This window comes from Zingiber officinale, chromosome 3B, assembly GCF_018446385.1.
Source record: "Zingiber officinale cultivar Zhangliang chromosome 3B, Zo_v1.1, whole genome shotgun sequence".
Lineage (NCBI taxonomy): Eukaryota > Viridiplantae > Streptophyta > Magnoliopsida > Zingiberales > Zingiberaceae > Zingiber > Zingiber officinale.
In genome coordinates, this window is record NC_055991.1 from 3,634,448 (window position 1) to 3,655,969 (window position 21,522).

At 35.2% G+C, this 21,522-nt stretch overlaps 1 protein-coding gene across 1 annotated transcript; it reads left to right on the forward strand.

Annotated features, from left to right (window-relative positions):
- Positions 1–13,623: 13,623 nt before the first annotated feature.
- LOC122055529 (proton pump-interactor 1-like) lies at positions 13,624–21,083 on the forward strand. The gene is made up of 8 exons (XM_042617003.1): positions 13,624–13,781; positions 15,715–16,087; positions 16,276–16,470; positions 16,559–16,738; positions 17,299–17,493; positions 19,684–19,782; positions 19,853–20,395; positions 20,485–21,083. Exons 2-8 carry the CDS (start codon positions 15,719–15,721, stop codon positions 20,794–20,796), a joined length of 1,893 nt encoding a protein of 630 aa, XP_042472937.1. The 5' UTR covers positions 13,624–13,781; positions 15,715–15,718; the 3' UTR covers positions 20,797–21,083.
- Positions 21,084–21,522: the final 439 nt, after the last annotated feature.

Below are 21,522 nucleotides of genomic sequence, written 5' to 3' on the forward strand. Positions count from 1 at the left end.
TTTTTCAAGACAGAATTTAGCAGAAAACATTTTAACTTAGGCAAGGAGCAAGTGAAAGGCAACACCTTAGAATAGCAATATTTTTCAAAATTTTATCAATTGATTTTGCTTGAAGAGATTTGCAAAGAGGAACTCTTTTTAACTTAGTGTGTTTTGAAGAGAAAAAAATTTTCAAACAAAAATTTAACTTCAGAAATTTTCAAACAAAATTTTCAACTTCAAAAATTTTCTGGAAGAAAAAATATTCAGGTTTTTAAAGAAAATTTTCAAGGAAGGTTTTCAACTTAAAAAAAATTTCAAGGCTTTAAATAATTTTCTAAAAAAAAATTTAACTTAACGAATATTCGAAAAGATTTCAGCTTAAATAACTTTCTAACAAGATTTAAAAAGGATTTTCAGAATAGAGGACACTTGAAAGTTTTAAATTTGGAGAAAGTTTTTGAGAAAGCTGCTTTGAAATGAATTTCAAGAATACTTGAGGCAAAGGAGAAGTGATAACCTTAATGTTTAATAGCTTGCCATTTTGTTTTAGTAAGGTATCAGAGCCCTAAAGTTCAAGCATGAGTAAAGATTTGGTTTTGATCAGGTATCAGAGCCCTTAAGTACAAGCATGCTTAAACTTTAATATTGCCTCTAGAGAACATCTTGCCAATTAGCTAAGTTTAGAAAATAATTTAACTAAGTTTAGTTAGAGAAAACTTAATTAAGTACTTAACTTTGAAAATATTTAGCTTATAGAGGAGTTATAATTTGAAGGTCAGGTCATAAATAATTTTAATTTTTAAAATAGCTTGAATTTTCGAAGATATGCCAAAACTAGTTTTTAATTTTGAGGTCAAGTCAAAATTTTTAAAAAAACTAATTTTAAAACCGACTCAAAATCACTCCCCCTTAATTAATGCCTTAATAAATTTTTGAGTTCAGGAGTTCAAGCATGAGAGGTCAAAAAATTATTTTCTTAATTTTCCATCTCACTCATTCTAGATTAACAAGCATGTTTAGCATATGAGTGAGTGTGAGATAGAGTTTACTTTAATTTACAACATTGAAAATATCAGTTAGAATTCCAAATAGGTGACCATTATTTTGAAGATTTAACAATTAATTAAGTTTAGAATTTCAAAGAATTTAATAACTTCTGAAAAGGGTTTTGAAATTAATTTTTTAGAGGATATTTCAAATGATTTTTCAAATAATTTTTGAAATAATTTTGAAATTAATTAATTTTTTTTTCAAGGGATTTTTCAAATGATTTTTCAAAAGATTTTGAAATTATCGTTTTTCAAATTAAGTTTTAAAAAATTTTGAAAAGATTTTTCAAATATTTTTTTTTTAAAAAAAATTTAAATAAGTTTTAAAGATTTTGAAATGATTTTGAAAAGATTTTTCAAATAAATTTTAAAAGAATTTTGAAATTAAGTTTTAAAGATTTTGAAAAGATTTTTCAAATAAATTTGAAAAGATTTTTCAAATAAATTTGAAAAGAATTTTAAATAAGTTTTAAAGATTTTGAAAAGATTTTTCAAATAAATTTGAAAAGAATTTTAAATAAGTTTTAAAGATTTTGAAATGATTTTGAAAAGATTTTTCAAATAAATTTGAAAAGAATTTTAAATAAGTTTTAAAGATTTTGAAATGATTTTTCAAATAATTTTTAAAAGAATTTTAAATAAGTTTTAAAGATTTTGAAATGATTTTTCAAATAATTTTTAAAAGAATTTTAAATAAGTTTTAAAGATTTTGAAATGATTTTGAAAAGATTTTTCAAAGATTTTTGAAATAATTTTGAAATTGAGTTTAAAAGATTTTTGAAATAATTTAGTTGAATTACTTGATTTAAGTCAATTTTAATTTTAATTTCCTAGTCATCTCACCCGATTTAAATTTTCAATCAGGGAACCCTATAATTGTTGTGAGATGAGTTAGTTCAATTTTTAGGGTTTTGTTTAACTTTATGTTAGATTTGGGTTCAACAAGTAAGCGTTCTTTGGATAAACTTCTGGGCTATGGTGAGTCACAAGGAGCTAAAGTAACCATGCCTTTGAGGTTTTCCAAATAGTCCTACCCATTGAACTTAATACTGAACCTTGGTCTAACTAGTTAGGATCCATTTAAGAGTAGCTTCGGTTAGTTCCACTTGGCCAAATGCACCAGGTCGAAGCCATATCTTCCTAGACATGCGATGCCCAAGCTTCCCCAACGTATTATCATCCAAAAACTTCACCAGTACTGTGTTTTAAGTTAAATCTGACCCTTTTAATCTATCCTTACTTACCCTATCGGGTAATTTACTCTTGTTTACCCATTTCAGGTAGATTAAGTTTGGTTACCCAGTCAGGTAAATAGGTTTCGGAGTTGCCAGCTATTCTGGACCCTCCTTCTATTTTGAATTAATTTTGAATAATTGATTTTGAATTTTGAATTTTGAGTTTTAATAATTAATTTCGAATTTGAATTTTTGAATTTTAGTTATTAATTTCGAATTTTGAATTTAATTTCAAAATTTGAATTTTAGTAATTAATTTCGAATTTTAAATTTTAATAATTAATAGTTAATAATAAATTTTGAATTTTGAATTTTAATTTTAATAACTAATTTCGAATTTTGAATTTTGAATTTAATTTTAAATTTTTTTAATTTTGAATTTAATTTTGAATATTAATTTGAATTATGTTCTTAATATTGTTTTTCTATTAGCTCCCCCTGGATCATAGCCTCGATATGGTCTATCAAGGTAATATACTTGATCCTTGGGGACCCAATAGAGACCATTTCCAACTTGATTAACCAAGTTGGATTTTGGCACCCATGCTTGGACAATTTTTCTATTATTTCTATTAACCAGCGATAAATATGATTTGTATTTTGTTTTAGTTTTAAATCCAAGTCCAGTTCTGTTGTAAACGGCTCGCTGTTTTCCAAGAATCAGATCCAGATTCTTGGAGCCCAAGGTGAACCGTTCCAACGTGTCCTTGAGTTCTTTAATTTGAGCTTTCAAATTGGAATTCTCTTCCTCAAGTTGTTGGACTTGAGTTGAACTTCCAGTTTGAACTGACTCGGTTAAAGAGCTCGAGTCAGTCGCTTCCTTAAGGGCTGTTACCTCCTTTTGGAGCGACTTAACCCGGACGTTGGATTTAGCCAACTTTTTTACTAAGGTAATAATTCATGCAAGTTATCTAATTGAAATTCTGCGAGTAGTGAACTTACAGTGGGTTTTGGTCCTTCGGAAACGAATGCGGATTCGTGGCTTTGATCAGACTCAGTCTCGAATTCGCTCTCGGTTTCTGACTCATACTCGGACTCAATTTCCGCCACGGTTGCTTGTACTGGTAGAGCGAGGAAGCTCGTCAGTTCTTCTTCGTCGGACCCGGATTCATCTGATGACTTGGACCATGTTGCCTTCAGTGCTTTCTTCGTCTTGCTTGTTCCTGCAAATAACGCAACATCTTCCTCGGCCGGAATAGTATTAGTCTGCTCAAATAATTTATTTATTAAAACATGCTTACCTATTTTCGTATCAAGAATACCTTCGTGTAGCTCAATCAGATTCTCCCACAGCTCCTTAGCGCTTGAAAATGGGTCGGCGCGATTCAGCTCCTTATTCGTTAAACCACACTGAAGTGTATACGTTGCTTTTGCGTTTGCTTCTACCTTTTTGATAAGGTTTGCGTGCCAGTTCTCGTACGGTAGTGGCTTGCCGGCACTGTCAGTTGGCAGTTGAAGCCCGATTTTGACGATCATCCAGACTTCAAAGTGAGTCTAGAGATACGCCTCCATCCGACCCTTCCAATCTCTGAAATCATCTCCGGAGAAGAGCGGTGGGCGAGCAGTGTTGTAGCCTTCTTAATGGGTCATTTTTAGAAAGACAATCTTGCAAAATAAACACAATAAAACTTGTTCCAAGACTTAGTCTTGGATTAGTAGTGCGGGAGAGAAAAAATAGTAATTCAGGAATTTTGAGAAAAAATAATATTATTAAAAAATATTACTACAAATTTTTGAAAACGCAATATTTCGCTAATTCCAACCAATGGTGAAAAGATGAAAATTAATTTTTCAAAAACAGTTTTGGAGGGAAAAAACGAAAGGCGTATTTTTAACCTATACAAACGACAAAGCCACGAAAAATGCTTGAATGGTGGTTGCACCAGTTCAAAGCGACCCCGCTCTGATACCAATTGATGGATCGAAAGCGCTAGAGGGGGGGGGGGGTGAATAGCGCTCGTGGCTATTTTAACGATTTTAAAACGCAGAGTTTCAACGCAACGGAAAGTAAAAGCAAAAACACAACAGACAAAGATGTTTTACTTCGTTCGGAGCCTATGGCGACTCCTACTCGAAGGCCCGCGGTCCTTGACCGCTTTCGGTGGGCAACAACTATAATATCGGAAAGATTACAATTTGAATTACAATTAATGCAATAAGAAAACTAATACCGACAACAAAAGATCGAAGAGTCTGAGCTTTGGGTTGTCGACGTCGAGTAGTAGCACTTCAAGGTCGTCTAGTTGGCAGCACTTCACAGAAGAAAGCTTAGAAATCGTTGTCCTTTGGCTGCACCCTCGACCCTCTTTTTATATGACATTCTGGGCGCCTGGATCCCTCCCGGGCGCCTGGAGTGTGACGTGGCCAACCAACCAGGATGCTCCACGTGGCGAAGTCGCGGCAGGGATAAAACTTGGTCCCGGGCGCCCGGACCTGTTCCGGGCGCCTGGAGCTCCGGGCGCCCGGACCACCTTTTTCCAGCAGGTTCCTCACCTACAAAACCAGGTTAGTCCGAGCAAAATCCCCTGCAAGACAGTGTTAGAATCTGATAAAACACAGTAAGGAATAACTGACAGTCTTCGGACTATCCGAGTCTGATTTCGGATTCCCAACCGAAAACCCTAGGTCGACCCGACGCCTAATGTTCCCTCTATGGGGAACGCGTCCTCACCTACTCCCCTCAGGAGAGATTACCTGATGCCAGTCCGGTCCTCCAGCCCGAATGGACTTTCCGCCTGACTGGACTTTCCGCCTAGGGTTACAACCCCCTAGGACCTAGGGTTACCGCCCCCTAGGGTTTTTCTCCACCTAGGGTTACCACCCCCTAGGACCTAAGGTTACCGCCCCTTAGGGTTTTCCTCCACCTAGGGTTACCGCCCCCTAGGACCTAAGGTTACCACCCCTTAGGGTTTTCCCTCACCTAGGGTTACCGTCCCCTAGGACCTAAGGTTACCACCCCTTAGGATTTTCCCTTTGCCTAACCGCAGCTAGGACTTTCCTGAAACACTTATTCAACACGTTAGATCACCACAAACTTAACTTTGAATCCTTTGCCATTATCAAAACTAAGGTTCGATCGTCGGATGCTTCCCGCACCAACAGTTTAGAAAATTTATTTTCTACATTTGAACTTCACGAGTCTCGAATCACAGAGCCTAAACAAACTGAGAAGACAAACCTCAATATTGCCCTACAAGCTGAAAAGGACGATCCCGATTCTGAAGTATCGATCGATGAAACTGAAGCGACTCTTCTGGTAAGAAAATTAAATAAATTTATTAAAACTAACAAATTTAGATCACAGTCGAAAAAGCATCAACGCTATAAAAAGACAGTTCGATGCTACAATTGCAACAAGAAAGGGCACATCAAGGATGATTGCCTCAAATTAAAGAAAAAGGGACAAGTTTCAGAGACCGATATCCACTAAACGCAAAAGTCTGAAGGCCACTCGGGATGATTCTTCATCATTCGAATCAGAAGTCGAAGCCTTCTCAAGAGTAGCATTGATGGCCAACCATCTCTTTGAAGATGACTCTGACTCAAAGATGAGCATAGATGAAGGGAGAGGATCCTCAAAAGAAGAAGAAAGCTGCGACGAAGGGGGAGCATCACAAAGAGAGGTAAGTAAGGTACGTGATCTCACCCCTACTCAATCCTTTAAATTTATCAAAGTGCTTACGAAAGATCTAGCAAAATTAGAAAAATAAAATGCTGAATTGAAATTGAACTTAACAAAAGTATGTCCACTAGAAATGTATGATAATTTAAAATTAGAAAATGAAAGATTAAAAAATGGAATTGAGAAGTTGAAAAATAATCATGCATGCTTAAATAAATTTCCAAAATTACAACTAAGAACTTTTGGAAAATTAAATTGGTATATTAGAAAACATTAGGGACAACTTAGGAAAGCTCCAAGAAACTATATACCCCCTAAGTTTCTGATTAATCCAGTAGGAAGGAACCTTTACTGGGTTCCAAAACCATTGCTAGGTTAAATTTAAAAAGTTAAAGGCTTTCAGTGAGAAAATTAAACAGTGAATTTTCTTATGAGGCTTTGAATAGAAAGTAGTTGTTGCTCCAATAACCAAGAAGGCCTAGTGCCTTGCCACTGTCTGGAAGTTAAATATAGAAATGAAATGTTTAATTAACTTTCTTGAAAAATATTAAAATTAGAATTAAATAATGCTTGTAAAAGTTCTTCAAACATTTTTTTTCAAAAATATTTTTTTGAGAAAATATTTTTGTTTAAGTTATTTTTTTTTAAAAATCCATACTTAGAGAAATTCTCCTGGAAAATTTTTAAAACTATTTTTACCTAAGTTAAAAAGTCCTCAAAAAGTTAGAATTTTTTTTACTTAAAATCTTGGATTAACTTAGAATTTTTGCGAAATCTTAAGGAAATTCCTAGAAATCTTTTTGAAAATAACTGATTTTGTACTCAGAAATTTTTTGAAATTTTCTCAAACATATCTATATTTTCAAAATCATATCTGAAAAAATTTCAAATAACTGATTTTTTTAAGTTTTACACTTTACTTGAAATTTTTCAAAAAACCCTTACCTTATACTTTTTTTACCCCATTCTTTTTGCTGTGATCAAAGGGGGAGAGGTAGGTATACAAGTTAAGGGGGAGTTAGAAAAATTGACAAATTAATTTTTTTTTTGATATTGCAAATTTATTTTTGCAATTTTTATGCTTAAACTGTTAGTTAGTAATTTTTTTTCAAATTACTATTTGTTTTTATACCCTAACTTGAACTTGGGTTGATGCACATCAAAAAGGGGGAGATTGTTGAACCCCCGTGGTTGTTTTGATGTGATCAACCAAGTTAGGTTAGGTCCTTCTTGTTATTTGATCCATATGTCTAAGTGTGCAGGAACTTAGGAGCGTAGGAAGTTGAGCGGAAGACGCAGCTAGCGAGAAGGACGGCACACGGGAAGGGAGCCGACGGGCTCGGTGAGTCCGAAGGACGAGAGAGCTGCGGAAGAGTACTCCGGTGGACGAGAAGAACGTGCGCGGCGTTCGAGGGATGAGAAGCCGGGATGGAAGCCTGCTCGAGGAAAAGACCGGAAGATGAGTTCGGGTGAGCCCTATTCAGGATAGCGGAGATCATCCAAGCAAACGGAGTCAGAGCGGAAAAGACCCGGACCGAGGCGAGCTGAAATGGAGTAGAAGGCCCGGACCAAAAGTCAAACCTGAGTTGACTTTCATGTCCGGGCGCTCGGATCAATCCCGGGTGCCCGGAGGTCCGGGCGCCCGGAACAACCCGGGGCGCCCGAAGTTGGATTTTGACCAGATCGAATCAAAACTTGATCTGAAAGTTGGGGGATAAAGTTTTATCCCCCCAGGGAACCCGAAACCCTTCAGGGCGCCTCGACCAAGGCTATAATAAAGCCTTAGTCCAGATCTTTTCATTAATTCAAGCAATCGACTCTGTATTCATTTATAGCAATAGTTCTGAGCTTTTAATGTGTAAAAGGCTTCTCCGCCTTCAGAGAAGGAGATCGTTAGTACGCTTTTCATCATCTTGGATTAACAATCATCTTAGTTGTAACCAAGTCAACTTCTGGTCTTCTCTGATTCTTTTTGTCTTATTACTTTATTATTATTGCTATTTATTTTGAGTTGAAAGTCTTGAGGAGGGTATCTTTAATTTTACAGGCAATTCACCCCCCTCTTGCCGGCCCTCGCTGCGCCAACAAATATAACCAAGACTCAAAAGATGAAGAATACTTGGTGAACTTGGTAAGAAAAATGTTCATCAGGAGAAAGAAAAATTTCAACATAAATGACTTGCAGGAGATCAACTCCACTAACGAACCAAAAAATGTGACCTGCTTCGGATGTAACAAGAAGGGTCACTACAAGAACGAGTGCCTAAAGATGAAGAATGACAAAAATAAAGCAACCAAGAAGAAAGCACTTAAGGTGACGTGGGACGAATCATTAGATGAATCAGATGCCGAAGATTAGAAGCACTGAAGCTACCTCACGCTGATGGCACGCGAATCAGAATCGGAGAACAAATCGGAAGACGGGTCTGAACCCTAATCAAGCCACGAGTTCTTCTGATAGTTAGTAAGCAACAAATTGTTAGACAGTTAAGGACACTTTTTAGTTGTTTATTTTGAATTAATGTCAGGTTCAGGGGAAGGATTAATAACTTTAATATATTTTTGAAAACTGCTTCATTTTTATTAGAATTTTAAAAGTAGTAAAGTTTTAAAAACTTAAAAAGTGTTTTAAAATATGACTTTTAAAAAATCAGTTTGACAACTGTTCAAGATTTTTTTAAAAATATTGCTTTAAAAAGACAGTTTTGAAAACTTTAGTTTTACCATTTCATTCATTTTTGAAAACATTGCTTATATCTTTTTCAAAATTTCAATTTTTGGTTTATCAAATTATTTTCAAAATATTTCTTATTTTTATTTTCAAAGATTTCAAATTTTTTTCTAACCTTAAAGTTATTTCTGTAAAAATCTTTTCTTTTGAAAATCTTATGAAAAATTAGTAAATTCTGAAAATAATTTCAAATTTTCTAATATTTAAAGTTATCAAATTTTTCATAAAACTTATATTTTGAAAACTTAGTGGATTTTGAAAATAATTTCAAAATTTCTTTAAAAATATATGATACCTTTAAAACAATTTCAAAACTTATATTTAAAGTTTTGACTTTTATCATTTTATAAGATATCTTCATAGATTTCTTCAAGTTAATTAATTTTATAAGTTAACTTCCCAAGTGATCCTGATCATTTTCTATTGTCAAGATTTTTTCCCTTTACTTAGCAAATTTTTCATCCATATTATTTTTTCATAGTATTTTTTTCCCAAACTTAATCCAGGTTGTTATTGCATCAAAAAGGGGAAGATTGTTGGTGCAGGTTGTACTAACGGTCGAACTTAGATTTTGATAAATGAAAAAGTAAGTTAAGTTAGGTTTGTTATGATCTAACGATGTAACTAAGTGTGCAGGAGAGCTCCAGATAGGTCGACGGGCTGACCGGATATCTGACAAGAAATCTAACTAGGTTGACAAACTGACCAGATAGCTGGTACGAAGTCCAAATAGGTTGAGGAGCTGATCGGATATCTGGCACAAAGTCCAGCTAGGTCGACGGGCTGACTGGATAGCTGGCACGAAGTCCAGCTAGGTCAATGAGCTGACCGGATAGCTGGCACGAAGCCCAGACAGGTCGACAGGCTGACCGGATATCTGGCAAAATGGTAAGTTAAGATAAGTCACTAGAGGGGAGTGACTTGATGAGGACGCGTTCCCCGTTTGAGGGAACAGTAGGCGTCGATCCAACTTAGATCCATTTCAAAAATCTAAGTTGAGATCTTGACTAGATTCTGGTCTCGAGGAGATAGAATCTAATTACTACTTTGTTTTTATAAATTGTGCTAACTTTTATTTTGTAGGGTAGTATAATGTTTATTGCCTCAGACTAATCTTTTTCTTGCAGGAAAAAGCTTTGCTGGAAAAAGGGGTCCAGACGCTCGGAATGCAAAACTCTATCTTGTCGATGCTTCTGATCGCTATTCACCCGAATCAAGCCACAAGTTCGTACTCGTTTCCGAAGGTTCTGATGAAGTTTGTTAACATTGCTTCAATTTTTTTGTTTTCGCTGCTTACTCGATTAAGTTTCAACGATCGCTATTCACCCACCCCCCTTTAGTGAACTTTATGATCCAACACAATCAACATTGAAGCACCTCGCTAGTGTACTGTCTTTCTCATTTTCAGACAAGATTAGATAGGATAGTCAATGTAAATATTTTTTATATATAAAATATAAAATTTATGGTAAAAATTAATCGGTAATTTATCAAAAGGTGCACTTAGATTTATGAATTGACCAAAAGACATGCTATACTTTGATATTTACCAAATAACGTACTCAATTTTCTATTCTTCCCATTCTACCCCTCAATCATTTGTCTATTCTCTTTCCTCTTTTTTATGCATGCAATTTGTTTTATCTTCCCTCTCTACAATGCACGCATCCTCTCTTCTCTTTCCTCCCATCTTCTATTTCCTCTCTCTTTAGGAGATATGCATGCATGCAAAGCATAATATAGGCATGATATGATTTCATATCAAGCCCATAGGATTAGAGTTTAACGTATTTCTTTCGATAATATTTTAATACCTTCGAAGAAGTCAAAATATGCAATGGATGGTATCGTTGGACTCCTTGTAGCCTTAGCAATCTACAAGACCTTAAATGAGTCCAATCTGAGGTTTCTAGGTCCATAAGTGGATTTTGGTCAAAACTCACAGATGGACTTAGAGACCTCAGATTAGACTCATTTCAAGTCCTGTAAATTTATGAGGCTGCAGGGAATCCAACGGTGTCGCCCATTGCATATTTTGACTTCTCTGAAGGTGCTAAAATATGGTCGAAAGAATAAGCTAAAATATCCCAATGTGGGCTTGATATGAACCATGGGCCCGATATGGTTCATATCAGGCCCACGTTGGGTTGTTTAGCTGATTTTTTCTATAATATTTTAACACCTCCAGACAAGTCAAAATATGCAATAGACTACACCATTCGATTCCTTGCAACCTTAAAAATTCATAGGAATTGAAATAAGTGCAATCTGAGATTTCTAGGTCATCAGTAGGTTTTGACCGAAACTCATTTATAGACCTAGAGACCTCAAACTACACCCATTTCGGTTCCTATAAATTTATGAGATTTCAAGGAGTTTAAATATGCTATCCATTATTTATTTCATCTTTTCGGATATGCTATAATATAATAAGAAAGAATCTGTAAAAAATTTCACGTTGAACCTTAAACATATATCAAAAGTTAATTATTTTCGGCTATCAAATCTTGACAACTAGTCAATGCTTATTGACTAGGGTTGTACATCAATTATCAGTCTTCCTGCTCATCTTTCAATAATATATTGATTATTATTACTCTAATCCGGGATGAAAGTGAACAGATCTATTATGTTACACAATTTTTTAGTAACACAACTAAAGCAACATTTGCTAAATTAGCCTCTCTACAAAGTGATTAGTATAAAGTAGTTTTGAATTATCTTGACTGCCCTTTACATGTCATCTAAACTATTCATTCTAATATCTGATGCTAAAGAAATAAGAATTGTGTTAAAAAAATAGCCAAAAAAAGTTAGGAAATCGATATGACTACATGATGACTTTGAGAATATATAGAGATAAAACAATGTAATGCTACCAATCCAACAAATGAAAGGAAAAAAAAATTGATCTGATGTTATTGAATTCTTCTTTAGACTGACATCTTTGGTTCATTTTAGATCCTTTTTTTGGCTATCCAAAGTTAGCAGACATAGGCGAGGAGCATAAGGTGTTGATCCTCTTTCAATGATAAACTTTGAGGAAGAATCAAAACACAGTAAACATGTACCAGCAAGGATAAAAATCACAATACAATAATCGTGAAGATTTTTCCTTATTATATTATAACACATCCAAGAAGTTGAAATAAACAATGGATACCATATTTAAACTCCTTGAAATCTCATAAATCTATAGGAACTGAAATGAGTACAATTTGAGGTCTCTAGGTCCGTCACTGGGTTTCGATCAAAATCCATTGATGGACCTAAAGATCTCATATTGCACTCATTTCAAGTCATGTGAATTTCTGAGGTTGCAAGGAATCGAATGGTGTCGTCCATTGTATATTTTGATTTGTCTGAAGGTGTTAAAATGTTTTAGAAAAAATAGCTAAAACAACCCAACGTGGGCCTAATATGATTAATATCAGGGTCATATTGGGCTTGATTTATCTCATGGTGAAGATTGTCTTTTAATAATTCTTATTTTCTTTTGAGTTTAGTTGAGATTGTTATACCATATTTTGTCAACTTTAGTGGATATGATGTAACATAGGTTTAATTGGGGAGTCAAGTAAATATTCATACTAAGAAAAGATGCAATGCCTGCTCCAATTGCTAGGTAGAAAATTCCAATGCTACCTGTATGCAATCATATCCATGGCTATCAAACATTCTTTTTCCAACAAACTTTATTCTTTAACTATTAAATATTTTTGAGGAACCAATCGTAGAATAAAATGCTAAAAAGATTATTGTAATGCACATACCTTAGAGACTTGATGAAGCACATCATGTCCGTTTGAAGCTCCTCCAAAGGACTGAATCAAATTTTCGAAGAGCATAATCATAAGTGGTAGAGAAACTCCATTCCTTGTGGCACCAAGCAAACCCAACAACATCAAGACGTAATTTCTGAAGTCTGTGAAGGAGAATGAAGAACTCTCTCGCTTGTTTTGTTGCTCCCCATTAAACTTCTGTTACATTATATCAATTAAAGTTGACAAAATATGGTACAACAATCTCAACCAAACTCAAAAGAAAACAAAAATGATCTAAAAGACAATCTCTACCATGAGATAAATCAAGCTCAACGTTTTCCATATGAGACCCAACGTGGGTATAATATGAAACATATCATGCCCATGCTTCATATCATGCTTATATTGGGATGTTTTAGCTAATTCTTTCGATTATATGTTAATACTTTTAGAAAAATCGAAATATGAATGGACGACACCATTAGACTCATTGCAGCCTCAGGAATCTACAGGACTTTAAATGTGTCCAATCCGAGATCTCTAGGTCCATCAGTGAGATCAAAATATACTGATGGACCTAGAGATCTCGGATTGGACTCATTTTAGGTCCTATAAATTTCTAAGGCTGCAAGGAGTTCAACAGTGTCGTCCATTGTATATTTTGACTTCTCCAAAAATGTTAAAATGTTATTGAAAGAAACACATTAAACTCTAATCCCGTGGTCCATATTATACTTTGCATGCATGCATATCTCCTAAAGAGAGAGGAAAGAGAAGATGAGAGGAAAGAGAAGAGAGGATGCATGCATTGTAGAAAGGTAAGAAAAAAGAAATTGTATGTATAAAAAAGATGAAAGAGATTGATAGATGATTGAGAGATAGAATAGAAAAAATAAAAAAATTAAGTATAATATTTAATAAATATCAAAATATAATATATTTTTAGATCATTTCCTGAATCTAAATATGTCTTTTGATAAATTACCTAAAATTAATTTAGGAAAGTTGACGTGGTGCTCTTACAATGCCTTAACGGCCTGGGGCATGGCTCTCTCGTGAGCGTAAAAACGTTTCTTAAAACGGTAAAAAAAACAGAAAATCAACTGACTGCAGGTTCTGCAAAGTGGTGGTCCACCTGCTTTGTCCAATAATGGTCAGGGTTGATGGCTGGGCGACGAAGTAATAGTAGCCTTTTCCCGTCTCTCCACGTCGCGCCTCGAGGTCGTCGAAATGGAAATCTCATACATTGTTGTTATAACCAAATCCATTGAGCCTTTGACAGATACCTCCGCTCTCGTTTAGGGCCAGCCGAATTAGGGATCTTTCGTCTCCGATTCTTCCTTCTTTTCTACGAGAGATTTGGATCTCGATCACATCGTCTCGATCTGCATCTCTCGGGTAGCCTCTTCTTCCGACGATCTGCTTGTTGATCGATCACAGTGTGTTTTCTCTGTTTGATTTCGTGGTTTCGTTTGCTTTCATTGTTGATTGTTGGCCGCTTTTTGCGTGATTTCATCTGATTTGGTTATTGTTGGAAGAGACTCGTGGGTTGCGTCTTCGATTGATTATGAGGTTTGTTTCGATCTTCGGACTCTGGGTGAAACGGAGGATATCAAATCTGGGGGCGTTCTCTATACGCTGGACCGTATAATTCTTTTTGTGTTTGTTCTTCCAATTAAATGTTCCCTCTTTTGTGTTGAATTTCCAATATGACGATGGTTTCTTCCAAAAATCAGGCCAGGCGAGTTGATGTCCGCTCAATTCTCGGCCTTCTCTTTGTTCTCTCTGCGACCATATGAATAACGTTTTATTACACTTAAGTGTGCTTGGAAATACTAATGTTGTAAACCGTGCTATCCATCCATTAAGATCTCTGTTTTCAGAATATCATTTGTTGCAACATCTCGGAATCAACTTTGTTTCTGGTCTAGCTTTCTAACCCCTTCCTTGTTGTTGATACCTTTTTTTGTTAGCTTTCATACAATGACAGACTGATATAATTGGAAGAAAATTGTTATATCCTACCAAATGCCATGATGCAATGTTTATTGACCATCCTCAACTATTTGCTTTTACATTGACTTGATCTTTGGTTTAGAGCATTCTTTGTGACGATGCATTTTAATGTTGTTTTTGGTGTCTTTTGTTTCACTAAGAAGTTCTTATGGATTACATTGGTAATCTGTTCAGGCATCCTTGGTCCTGATTTCCCTGCTTCACAATTGGATGTTCGCATAATCTGATTATAAACAAATAGATTTCACTGATGGAGTAAATTGAACTGTCCATTCATGGCTTCTTTTGCAGGATTATCTTGTGTTACACCTTGAATTTGAGATATGTAGCTCATTGAACTGTCTGAACCTTCTTTTTGTTCATGGCATTCATATTACTAGCTAACCATTTAAGGTTTCATTGAACTTTATCACTATGATTATGTGCTGAATGTTGAACAATAGCCTATTGGTGAACCTTGATTCCTCATACATATTCGTATATTATTCTCATTGTTAGTGTTTTCTGTTATAGTGATCTTGTATAATTTGGCTTTGGGCTCTTCATTTGCATGAAACTGTGATTTAATTGTAGATAGCATGTTTTAGTTAATCTTCACCCTCTGGTTTCTTTGGTTCTTACTCCCTCACTGTTTCAATTCTTTTGATAGATAATATCGATCAATTCTGAATGCCCATTTGGAGATTTTTTTTTTTAATTTGTGATGATTAATATTTCAGGGTTTTCTGTGATTATCACTAACCATTTCATTTGGTAAAAGCATTTTTTTTATGAAGTTGGAACTAGTTATAGTGGTATACAAGTTTAAATTGGGGACTTAGTACCTGCTACTACATAATTAGTAATTTAGCATTACTCCTGGCACACAGTCTCTTGATTTTGAGAGTGGTGGACGACATCTGTAGAAAACAATGACAATTCTTTGTCTCCAAATAACGTTGACCAAGGATCACTAATTTTAGTTTGTTTTAATTTATCTAGAGAAACAAACTAAGAACAATAAAAAACCAATTACAATTTATTGTTCGTCAGTATTTCTATTATTGCAGGATGTCATGAAAACAATAAAGATAAGTTTTTATACTTACTATAAAAGACAGTTTTGACCATGTTGGTTTTTTTTCCTTATATTGGATCGTTTACCTATCCAAAAATTATTTGAATCCATATGTTTGTTTTTAGTATTATGGGTTCTATGGGAGTGCTACAGTGTTTTGAAATTTTCTTTTCAAAATCATTCTTTACTTACTTTATTCAGTATTCACAGGAAGGATTTTAAGATGCACACTAAGAAAATCCATTTAAACTTTGACAGAATCATGGTAATGGAGATCCTTGCGCATGATACTAATCAAGACAATATCAATGAAGGAACTGAAGAGGACAACTCTTTCGTTGCCATAAAAGAAAGCAAGCCAGAGACTAAACATGGCAATGGACATGAATTAGTAAGACCCAATGTAGCCAATGGAGAAGCTAAAGAAGGGGATCGATCAGTTGATGCAAATTTTCCAAGGGATGCTGTGGAAGAGTGGCCTGCTGAAAAGAAAATTCATAATTTCTATTTAGTTAGGTATAGGACCTTTGAAGACCCTAAACTTAAGTCAAGGATTGACAATGCTGACAAAGAGGTCACTAAGTGCACCCAAAACAGGGTTCAGATTACAGATGCGTTAAAGGCAAAAAGGGTATCGTCATGCATTCTTATTATTTGGTGTTCTACTTTTTTTTCTATGTCTATTCTTTATTTTATTCCAAATTATTATTTCACTTTAAGTAGGTTTTTCAGTTGTGACCTGGTGGCTTTTTGATAAAAACCATAGATAAGGCAGTTTTTAGTCTCAAATATTATTTGTATTTAATCGTTTAATTGCAGTCCGAGAGGTCAAATGTGATTTTGCAATTAAAGCCTTTGACTGCTGAGGACAAACAGTATCGAATGATTATGGATGAAAAGAGAAAGTCAATGGAACCACTTCAAGACGCCCTTGGAAAGCTACGTAATGCGAATATTGCTGTGAGGGAAAGGGGCATGGGTTTATGTTCTTCAGAGGAAGAGCTCAATGATCTTGTAAATATTCACTTTATTGGTATTTTCTCTTGATCAATATTTTACATTGGGTGTTGCTAACCTGATTGTTTCTCTTTTGATGAGACAGATTTATAGCTTGAATTACCATATGCAGCATGAGAGTCTCAGTTTGGTTGAAGAAAAACAATTGATTAAGGAGATTAAGATGCTTGAAGGGACAAGAGATAAGGTTATTTCTAATGCTAGTGAGAAGGCTAAGATTCAAGATTCTTTTGGTCATAAAGAAGCTATTCAAGACCAGGTCAAAGTAAGTAGCAGATATTTCCCTGACTACTACGTATACAATTTTTAGATGATTAATCTCACCAGAGTGGTCTTAGACTCTTAGGCCCTGTTTGGTATGGTGGATCAGGATAGGATTACAAGTTAAATCCATGTTTGACTGGTTTTTAAAAAAGCCAATGATAACTACAGAGCCTGATTAAAATACTGTAGCAACTGGAAAATCAATCCCACTTCGAAGAAAGTATTAACAATCCCAAATTGAACAGTAAGCCTGATAACTAGTTAAAAGGACGTTTTTACCCTTGCTTTGATGCTTTCCTTGCCCTAAAAATTACTAATACTGGGGATATTTTAGTCATATAATTAATAATCCTTACTTTTATCCTTACCATAAAAATCATACCAAACAAAAATAATTTTATCATAGTTTACTAAATATCCTCATTAAAAAATTACTATCATGCAAATTTATAATCCCTCAGTAATCCTATCACACAACCAAACACTACCTTAGTGTTCTTGGAAGTCGTTCTTGATTAGAAACATATATTAATATTATTTATTATGATTTTGTGCTCACAGCTGATAAATGATGACATTGGCGGAGTCAAAAAGGAGAAACAAGCAATTCGTATGAAAATCAAAAGCCTTGAAGATGAACTCAAGATTATTGATGATGATATTAGTTCCTTACAAGAGGAATTGGAAAATATCAACAAGAAAAGAAACAAGGCATTTGAAGCTCTTGTGGAGTTGAGAAAATCTCGCGATGAAGCGGTATGAATTTATATGTACATCTGCAATTGCATGGATTACTACTATAATTATATTCTGGATTTACTTGTAATCCATATTCATCTTGACATGCTAACTCTTACCATATTCGTACCCACTATAATCAAGGTTTAAAATCTTACACAAGTGGTAAGCTGTCGAACTACTTTATATTTGGCCATCTATATTAATTTAAAATATTGAACACATCGTATATGTAACATGCATAAAACTGAATACATGCAACATAAGTGTTTACATTAATCCTTGCAATTTAAAACATTAAAAACATACCTTATACAGTGATTAGACTATTGGGAGTTTTTTCCCAGTTCATCTTTTCTATGCTTTCACAATCTGCTCAAGTAAATTGAAACAACTATTTTGGCACGTTGCTTTATCAATTAATGTAATTCATTGTAGTGTTGTATTTTTCCTTAAGTGCTTGTCACAGTAATAGATTCCATCGAGCTAAATTGATATATTTCACAACTAAAGAGATTGTACAAATGAATTTTAAATGTTTTATTCTGTTACTTGTTTCTTAGTTTTCATTGGTTTATGAGTTGGTTTCTTCCCTGCGGTGTTTTATCATTTTGAAGCTTCGCATTATACAGGCTTTTTCCGAACTTCTAGGATTTTGGCTTTGTAGTTACCAACAATTGTAATGTTGGGTATCTTGGTTGTCGTTGGTCTTCAAGTTCTAATTTGTGTTTCATCTCTCTTTTTTCCAGTTACGATTAGTTGAATTAATATTCCCAATTGCCATGACAGAAGACATTATAGAATTATAGTTTAGTGATTGGGCTTTGTTCGGAAGAAACAAGTAAAAGGAATTTAGGTTTTCATGAGATTGACTATATTTGTTTCCCCATTGCCTGCCTTGCATGAGAATCGACTTATTTCTATGACATTTAAGACTTCTAGCTCCCCATTTTGTCTGCATTTCATGTTTATAATCTTGGTGTTTGGTGGACTGTAATGTAAAGGGGTTATTAGTATTATTCTTGTATCATGATCTTTGTTAAGTTGAGATCTTTGATAGTTGAGTCTAGGCTGTATTTCTCACAATCTTGGACACTAATCATTGATTTTTTTTCTTGATTGTAGATAGGTAAGGCAAGTTCATTATTTATTGTTCAAGTAATGGTAATCTTTCTTCTTTTTTTTTCATAATATGTTAGAGGGCTAGGATAAGGTTAATTTAGTCTGAGATAAATTTTTATCATTGTTTGCAGTACTTAGTAATCTTTCTATGGTAAGCACTTTGTGTTGATCAACAAGTGGGATGCCCCGCGCTATCCAATTCTGTGTTTCAAGTTTGCTTGGCAGTCACATCAGCTGTGCAGGTGATTTCCTAGCTCACAGGTGCAGCCTGGATGTTGTACTAGCCCTGTGCAGAGCATGCAGGAAAACCCCAGTTACAAAGAGAACCTGACCGACAACCCAACTTAGGTTTTTAGAGGTAGTTTCATGACTCGAGTTGTTCTTGGCTACAGAAACCATCTTGGGAGTTAGGGAGCATGTGGATGCCATGGGAATTAGGATAGGAATTTCTTCCTTGTAGAATTCACTGGGTTTCTGAGGTGTTTTTGGTGAGTTATTAATTGTATACTCTAGTTAAGTGAGGTACCAAGTGAATGAGACCTTATCCTAAGACAACACTAGAGCTTTTGTGCTTTCAAATATTTTGTATTTTTTTTTTCTTTTTTTATGATTACATGTAGCCAAATCACGTATTTAGGTGTATATGGTGTTATGCATATAGCTTCTCTGTTGAAGGATGTACTGAGTGTTGATCTATACAAGGAGAGTTGAAGCAAAAGATTAGGGCATCCCGCCCACTTGGTATTTGTCCTAGAGGAGTTGTCTTAGTGACACTGACCGTAGTAGCTTCAACTCAATTGTTTGAAGGCACGAGCATGAATGATTTGCAGTTTCTCTCTCTGTCATCCATGTTTCTTTCTGCTCATTTTTTGGTATCCCACTAAACCTTTTCACTCTGCTGAAACTTATTTACCTTCTAAAATTTTTGTGATTTTGTATACTAGTTCGAATATATAATTAATATGATTTGAATTAAGAGAGTTGGTGGGGATTGACATCCAGTAGATTTCATACATTAATCAGTTGCCCATTTGTAAAATGAAGTTGGTAGTACAAAATGTTTATCCATCTCTCTGTGTACTCCAGAATTCTTGCTTCTTCCAAAACCGTGCTGTTTTAAACCGTGCTAAGGATCTTGCAGCAAAGAAGGATATGACATCACTCCCAGACTTCGTGTATAGTGAGGTGTGTGTCAATTTTCATCTATCATCGACTGCTACATTCAGATTTCTTATGGTTATCTTCTCTGTGTTAGGTTGAGAAATTTATGTCCGATTGGAGCAATGGTGAAAGGGCTTTCAGGGAAGATTATGAGAAGAGAATCTTGTCATCACTTGATAGCAGACAATTGAGCAGGGATGGAAGGATGAGGAATCCTGATGAAAAGCCAATCATTCCAGTTGAGGGACCAGCAACACGAGATCTGGAGGCTGCGCCAGTGAAGATGGCCACACCAGCAAAGTTGAATGCCAAACAAACAGAGGATGTACATTTGCCACAGCAGGATGTTATTCCCAACAAAAAGACGCAAGAAACCAACGTTAAGAAATCATCCAAGGTAGTAGAATCAAGAGCAAAGGCTGAAGATCCTACAAGCATTGCCGACTCACCAGCAATTGAGAAACCTCAGGAGACTCCAAAGCCAAATGAGATTGATGCTGTAAAACTGAAGGAGGTGAAGAGAGAAGAGGAGATTGCAAAGGCTAAGTTGGCCTTTGAAAGAAAGAAGAAGCAAGCTGAGAAAGCAGCAGCAAAAGCAGTTGTTAGAGCCCAAAAGGAATTTGAAAAGAAATTAAAGGCATGATTTCGTTTGTGAAAATTGTGATACTCTTTCTCACCCTTTCTCTTGTTGTCTGAAACCGTTCACATTTTGTTGAAATTTGATAGGAAAAAGAGAAGAGGCTTAGGAAGAAGGCTGGGGGATCGGCACCTGATGCACCCACTGAGGAGCCAGAAGTTGAATCCAAAGTTTCAGAACCCGAAGAAGTTCCTGTTGATACCGATACTCCAGTTGCAGAAAATAGCAAGGGACGGAAGGACAATGCTAGATTCAGAAACCGACCAACTGGAAGAGGTCAGGTTCCTAAGATCATGCTGAAAAGGAAAAAGACCCCATCCTATTGGATATGGGCTGCACCTGCTGCAGTAGCTGCGGTGCTGCTAGCAGCCGCGGCATTCTACTACTTGGCTTCCACTTGAAAGTGAGGATACCAGCAAAGATCATTCCCTCAAGATATGCACCAGTTTTGCAGAATGGGATAGCATAGCAACGAATCGGGCTTTATACTTTCACCGTCCCCAAGTAAACTTTCTCTAGTCAAAACATCACCTGCTGCTCTACTCTCAAGTCGTCGAATACTGTCAACTTATGAACTCTTCTTTTAGCTGCATGTATCCTCCCATTGAATTTGATATTCTTTTTTCATGTCACTGAAAACCCGACTGTTTCCCTTGTTTTAAGCCAATATAACTTCTTTTTTCTCCAATGATTAGTTTCCATAATTCTGCCTGTATCGTCTAACTGTTTACAGCATACAGACTACCGTGGTTTAAAGCTTCCTGGCATGCCAATTGGTACAGGGCGAAATATTTTATCCTGCTCGACGGTCAGCACATGAGAAGGCACAAGATGACCAGCATGCGAGCAGTCCGCCAAAGAAGTCAGTCGTGACTCGTGAGTAGTCAATCTATTTTCTTCTTCTGCCCACCGATCAACATGCTAGTAATCTGATAAGAAAGAGATTATTTTAACAATATAGGTCCATGATAAAATTGAACTGATCTTATACAAATTGATGTAGCAAAAAAGTAATTAGTTTTTGATAGTGTTTTTTTCATCAATCTTTAATCAAAATTAATTGGATGATTAACTTATATTAATACGTATACCTATATAATTCAATCATATTTTAACTATTTTTTTAA